At 44.7% G+C, this 6,996-nt stretch overlaps 1 protein-coding gene across 1 annotated transcript; it reads left to right on the top strand.

Moving 5' to 3' along the window:
* The first annotated feature begins 527 nt into the window (after positions 1-527).
* On the top strand, positions 528-6,193 carry PCDH20 (protocadherin 20). The gene is made up of 2 exons (XM_003790160.2): positions 528-1,020; positions 2,092-6,193. The coding sequence occupies exons 1-2, from the start codon at positions 889-891 to the stop codon at positions 4,813-4,815; spliced, it is 2,856 nt and encodes a 951-aa protein (XP_003790208.1). The 5' UTR covers positions 528-888; the 3' UTR covers positions 4,816-6,193.
* The last annotated feature ends 803 nt before the right edge of the window (positions 6,194-6,996 follow it).

Genomic DNA, 6,996 nt, shown 5'->3' with positions numbered 1-6,996 from the left:
GGGGGGGGGGGGATACCATTTATTTGAAAAGTACCCAATTTTTTACCTAGGCATCAGTGAGTGCTTCACCCCTTAGAGAAATATATTACAAGTTGCTTTCAGGCAGCAGCACTCGTGTTACAGCACAATTGTTTCCACTTTCCCCTTGGCCTTTTACCTGGGCCAGAAGCCATTACTGCCTCTAAAAGAAGACCCCAAGGCAGTCACCCAGAGACACTTGTTCCTACAACTAGAAAACTAGCAGAAGCTCTGCCACCAACAGCAAAGATTCACAGCAGGGGTACGTCAAAACCTTCCCTGAATTCATGTATTTACTTTCCCGGTTCACACCCGCCCTACAGAGAAGTAGAGGTTCCTTTCTCTTCGCTGAGAAAAGTGCATTTTCTCTCTCTGTGCCAACACTGCTGGCTCCGAGTCTGTGGGAGGATCTGGTGGCAAAGCAGACGTTTGGGGACCGAATCTGTGATGGCTCTGTGGCGCCCACTTCCTCCCTCTGTTACATCCAGATACAAATGCAAGCTTATTCATTTATTTTAATTCTCCCTCTCTTGCTAGCAACCTGTGGACTTGGGATCTGACTGGTGAGGCAAGGAGGGAAGCTGGGTAGGCACGGGCTTCTGTGCGGGACCTGGGGCGCCTCGCCGCAATCTTCAGCGGCAAGTCCCGCATTCCTGGTGGTCTGGCGGGGTCTGCTGGTACCTGCATCGTTGCAGGAAGCCATGACCGCGCACTTCTGTCCCTGGCCTTTCTGCCCCTCTTTAGTTCCCGTCCTAAATTGACAAGCCAGTGACTATTGGCTGGAGTTCCCCCAGCGATTTGCATGAACCGAGAGGGAGTGTCTTCTGCCGCCCTCCCTTCAGGAGCGCTCTGACTGCAGCCGCCCTGGGAATGCGCGGCGGAGGGAATGCGTGCAGCTCCCGGGCCCTGGCAGTGAGCTGGCGCCCTGCGACCTGGCACCAGCGCCTGGATATGGGGCGTCTACACGGTCCCAGGAGCAGCACCAGCCACAGGAACCTGCAGGTAAGGGTTGGACCCGCGACCTCGACAAGTTGCGGTATTGCGAACCAGTTCCCACTCCTGGATGGTTTTTCAAACCTTTTGCCTTAATCTAAACTTCGCAGGAAGGATGCGGGTAGGGATAGGGAGTTCGGGATAATGTGTCTTCATTTCAACAAGAACCAGGCAAGTCCCTGGGTCAGGAGACGAAGTTTCTGAAGCTAGAAATGTAGTCGGATGAGGTGAGAGGGCGCTGGGATGCTCTCCGTACGCTTTAGATTTGGGGGTTCCGGAATTGTTTCTCGTGGCCAGCCTCTGGCTGTGACTGTCGACTGCGATGAAGTTGTTTTTGCATAACCATTTTCCTTCTTCACTTCTGTTCCCCCTAAGGGGAAGGAAGGGATTAGTGAGGGCTTGGTAAAGGAAGAGATCCAGATCTGGTCTATTTTATTTTAGATGCCTGCTAAAAAATGTAGATCACTCTTTCCGACCTAAAGAGGATTATTTTAGGAGGAGGAGAGGGAGGGTGTTAGTACGTGTTACATATTATTAATATTGCTATTGTTGGTGGTGTTATTGTTTTCATAGTAAGGGATGTCACACACCGCGCGTTCGTTCCGGGACCCTAATGGCAGAATCACTACAATGAGAAATAACTAGCCTACCTCTCAGTTCCCTCTCCTGCCAGCCCCCTCCCTCCCCATAACCGACCCCGGAGGTTTCCAGGTCGCGAGGCGCAGCCTTTGAGTTGGAGTCCTCTCCGCTCCGGCGTGTGTTTCCAGGATGCTTTGCGTTTGGGGATTCTGAATGTCAGCTGGATGAGGGTGGTGATGGGGACCCCCACCCTCGCGGAGTGGGGGTGGGGATGGAATGGCGGGGGGAATAGAAAGTGGACAGGAAAATGAAGTTTTGAGGACAGTGCTGCCCCAGCCGTCTCTCCTTTGCAGCAGACTTCTTCTGCACCCGGTTCCGACTAGAGGTTTTGCTTCTGGGAATGAGGATGGGGTAGCATGGCTCCCGGGGACACTGACTGCTAACTCTGATCTCTCTATTACCGCGAGTGTGTAATGAGCCTTCTCCCCTCCCCCGCTCCAGCATCTGTTTCTGTTTTTCCTCTTCGTGGGACCCTTCAGCTGCCTCGCGAGTTACAGCCGGGCCACGGAGCTTCTGTACAGCCTGAACGAGGGGCTGCCGGCCGGAGTGCTCATCGGAAGCCTGGCGGAGGACCTGCGGCTGGTGCCCCGGGCTGCGGGGAGGCTGGACCAGCAGTCGCGGCCGCCGGAGCGCACCGGCGCTGAGTGGAACCCCCCACTCTCCTTCAGCCTGGCCTCCCGGGGACTGAGTGGCCAGTACGTGACCCTGGACAACCGCTCCGGGGAGCTGCACACTTCTTCCCAGGAGATCGACAGAGAGGCCCTGTGTCTTGAAGGGGGTGGAGGGGCTGCCTGGGGCGGCAGCATTTCCGTCTCCGCTCCTTCCTCGGACTCCTGCCTTTTGCTCCTGGATGTGCTGGTCCTGCCCCAGGAATACTTCAGGTTTGTGAAAGTGAAAATCGCCATCAGAGACATTAACGACAATGCCCCGCAGTTCCCTGTTTCCCAGATTTTGGTTTGGGTCCCAGAAAATGCACCTGTAAACACCCGGCTGGCCATAGAGCATCCTGCGGTGGACCCAGATATAGGCACTAATGGGGTACAGACCTACCGCTTACTGGACTACCACGGTATGTTCACCCTGGACGTGGAGGAGAATGAGAACGGGGAGCGCACCCCCTACCTAATTGTCATGGGTGCCTTGGACAGGGAAACTCAGGACCAGTACGTGAGCATCATCATAGCTGAGGACGGTGGGTCTCCACCACTGTCAGGCAGTGCCACCCTCACCATTGGCATAAGTGACATCAATGACAATTGCCCTATCTTTGTAGACTCACAAATCAATGTCACTGTGTATGGAAACGCTACTGTAGGCACTCCAGTTGCAGCTGTACAGGCTGTGGATAGAGACTTGGGGACCAATGCTCAAATCACCTATTCTTACAGCCAGAAAGTTCCTCAAGCATCCAAGGATTTATTTCAGCTAGATGAAAACACTGGAGTCATAAAACTTTTCAGTAAGATTGGGGGAAGTGTTCTACAAATGCACAGACTCACCATCCTTGCTAATGGACCGGGTTGCATCCCTGCCGTGATCACTGCTCTGGTGTACATAATCAAAGTCATTTCCACACCACCTGAAATCGTCCCTCGGTATATAGCAAATGAGATAGACGGTGTCGTTTATCTGAAAGAACTGGAACCTGTTGGCACTCCAATTGCGTTTTTCACCATAAGAGACCCAGAAGGCAAATACAAGGTAAACTGCTACCTGGATGGTGAAGGGCCCTTTAGGTTATCACCCTACAAACCCTACAATAATGAATATTTGCTGGAGACTACGAAGCCTATGGACTATGAACTACAGCAGTTCTATGAAATAGCTGTGGTGGCCTGGAACTCTGAGGGATTTCATGTCAAAAGAGTCATTAGAGTGCAACTCTTAGATGACAATGACAACGCTCCCGTCTTCCCTCAGCCCTTGATAGAACTCACCATTGAAGAAAACAACGCACCCAACGCCTTTTTGATGAAGCTGTATGCCACAGACGCTGACAGTGGAGAGAGAGGCCAAGTTTTGTATTTTCTGGGACCTGACGCCCCATCATACTTTTCCTTAGACAGTGTCACAGGAATTCTGACGGTTTCAACTCAGCTGGACCGAGAGGAGAAAGAAAAGTACAGGTACACAGTCAGAGCTGTGGACTGTGGGAAGCCACCCAGAGAATCGGTAGCCACTGTGGCTCTCACAGTGTTGGATAAAAATGACAACAGCCCTAGATTTATCAACAAGGACTTCAGTTTTTTTGTCCCAGAAAACTTTCCTGGCTATGGTGAAATTGGAGTAATTAGCGTAACAGATGCTGACGCTGGGAGAAATGGATGGGTCGCCCTCTCAGTGTTGAACCAGAGTGATATTTTTGTCATAGATACAGGAAAGGGCATGCTAAGAGCTAAAGTTTCGTTGGACAGAGAGCAGCAAAGCTCCTATACTTTGTGGGTTGAAGCTGTTGATGGGGGTGAGCCTGCCCTCTCCTCTACCACAAAAATCACAATTCTCCTTCTAGACATCAATGACAACCCTCCCCTTGTTTTATTTCCTCAGTCTAACATGTCTTATCTATTGGTACTGCCTTCTACTCTGCCTGGCTCCCCGGTTACAGAGGTCTATGCTGTTGATAAAGACACAGGCATGAATGCTGTCATAGCTTACAGCATCATAGGCAGAAGAGGTCCTAGGCCTGAGTCTTTTAGGATTGATCCTAAAACTGGCAACATTACTTTGGAAGAGGCATTGCTGCAGACCGATTACGGTCTCCATCGCTTACTGGTGAAAGTGAGTGATCATGGTTACCCCGAGCCTCTCCATTCCACCGTCATGGTGAATCTCTTTGTCAATGACACTGTCAGTAACGAGAGTTACATTGAAAGCCTTTTAAGAAAGGAACCGGAAATTAATATAGAGGAGAAAGAACCACAAATTTCAATAGAGCCAACTCACAGGAAGGTAGAATCTGTGTCCTGTATGCCCACCTTAGTAGCTCTGTCTGTAATAAGCTTGGGTTCTATCACACTTGTAACAGGGATGGGCATATACATCTGTTTAAGGAAAGGGAAAAAGCATTCCAAGGAAAATGAAAATGTGGAAGTACAGATTCCACTGAAAGGAAAAATCGACTTGCATATGAGAGAGAGAAAGCCAATGGATATTTCTAATATTTGATATATCAATCTCAAATAAAATAGAGAGGCATTTTGACTGACTCTGGATGGTCTTCATCACCTAAATAAGAGTGTGTTGATGGCAGATCCGATGAAGGACAACTAATTTATAACATGTAATATATTGTAAATAGCTGTTTACAGGTTTTTAAATTCAAATTCAGAGGTTATAAAATGTGTACAGCATTTTTAAATGAAAATTGGTACTAACAGCTATAGAATTATTATTAGAAAAAAAAAAAAAAAAGCTTGGACTTGATTTGCAGCTTTCATACACCAAGCTGATGACTGACGAAACCTGGGAGTAAGGTAAGAAAATGGTACCTTATAAATTTGGGGGTTTAAAAAGTCCTTTCACCACAAGAGGGCATCAGCTGCTCCTTTGCAGGGAACTGAAGTATTCTATGTGACAGTTGTACATGAAATTAATGAGAGAGTATATTTTAAATATATTGTTTTTAACACAAAAGTATAAAGTTAAAGTAAATTAAATTTCACCCTTCTTAAAAGATATAAGAAAGAAAAGAAACTCACTTGTAAAACAATGTTTATTACCTCATAAGTACATGTATAGTTCAAAAGAGAAGGCATTAAAAAGAAGTGCAATTCCTTTTTAGCAAGGGTAAAAACATTGCCTTGTGTTACAAATTCAACCTGCGGAAGAGTTTTTCACTTTCTGTGAACTCGAATTGCTTTGTGTTTGCTTTACCACTGAGCTTGCTGTTATTACGGGAGAAAATATATATATTCTTCCTTCCAGAAAATGTAACTAGAAATTGTGCCCAAGAAAAACAGCCAGAAGCAAAGAAATGTTTCAATCCTTAGTTGTTTCACAGGTGTGGATGACATTTTAGTGCTTGCACAACTTGTCAGTCGTACTTTATACTTGGGTTCTATGTTAGATTTTTATATGTTTACACTTATCCCTTATCTAAGAAAAAAGTCACATTAAAACAATTATTCTAGAAGCTTGTGTACACTATTGGTTATTTCTGGTTGGGCATTTTATGTGAAAGTTACACTGTACTTGTCTTTTTACCGTTGTTTGGGGTTACTGGCGACCATTTCTGGCTTCCTTTCTTTGGCTTTGGATCAAGTCCAAGAGTTTATTTGTCAGCCCGGCAGCAAATTTCTTTGATAATATGGCTTTTTCGGAATCTTTTGCAATGAAGAAAGTTGGTCCATGGGTGATTTATCACTTTCACTTCCTTGTGTGAGCTGGAAATTTTATTTTATATGAGAGTTATAGCAAAATTATCTGTACAAACAGGAATGTAAGTGTTAGCTTCAACTGGATCCTTTTACCATTTGGCATCATGCGTCTGTACTGTACCCAAAGTGTTTATATGTCTACAAATTAAAGTTATATATTTTCATAATTTCTTTCTCATTTTTACCATTTTATATCTGGACAAAAGCTTGTTCTTTCACTGAAGTGCCTGTTATTGTCATCGATTTGTCTTTAGGGTTAACTGTGGGCAAACCTCAGTCATCTGCTGTGCTAAAGTTTGTATTAAACTAATTCATTACTTGAGGAAACACAGACTAAATTTTTAAATATATGTGTACTTTGAAACATAAACATGAATGGACGGTAGACATAGATTATATAGTTAATATAAGTTCATGTGAAAATTTGCACCCGTGAGTCATCACATGCATGCTAATTTATTATAGATTTCACATCAGTTATCAGTTTTCATTTAACCATATACCTATGGTAAATTGTTGGTTAGCTGCATTGCAATAGCTTGCAATAATTTTTAAAATAAAAATATACTTTTGAAATAAAAAAGTTGAATAAAAACACCCGGGACATTTTGGATTTGGATTAACTTATTTTTCTTGTTTTCTTTAATTTATGAATTTGAATAAATAAAATTAATATGAAACAGCAGTGTTTGTTACAAAAAAAAATGTATTTTTCCTGGAAATTCTTTTTGTATAAGAGGCACCTAAGCTCAGAGATAAGCTCATTTAACCCCCACAACTTTTCATTTATAACTGATGTATTACCAGTCATATTGTATTTATTTCCCTTTTATATAAAGGAAGAAACTTCATGAGATACAAGTAACACTATTAATTAAAAAATTCTCCATTCAGTGTAATAATTTTACTATCAGTATAAATAACAGAATTTTTGATTCATTTCTAAATTTGAAGAAGGCTCATATGCTTT

Source organism: Otolemur garnettii, unplaced genomic scaffold (genome assembly GCF_000181295.1).
Source record: "Otolemur garnettii isolate 467f Iridium unplaced genomic scaffold, OtoGar3 scaffold00040, whole genome shotgun sequence".
NCBI classification, from domain to species: Eukaryota; Metazoa; Chordata; class Mammalia; order Primates; family Galagidae; genus Otolemur; species Otolemur garnettii.
The sequence above is the reverse complement of the archived record's forward strand: the minus strand, read 5'-3'. Positions and strand labels throughout refer to the sequence as shown.

Bases quoted from the DNA above. Each gene is read 5' to 3' on its own strand.
- PCDH20 (XM_003790160.2), top strand. From the start codon at position 889: ATGCGCGGCGGAGGGAATGCGTGCAGCTCCCGGGCCCTGGCAGTGAGC. The intron at 1,021-2,091 runs GTAAGGGTTGGA...CCCCCGCTCCAG, and splicing joins CCAGCCACAGGAACCTGCAG to CATCTGTTTCTGTTTTTCCT.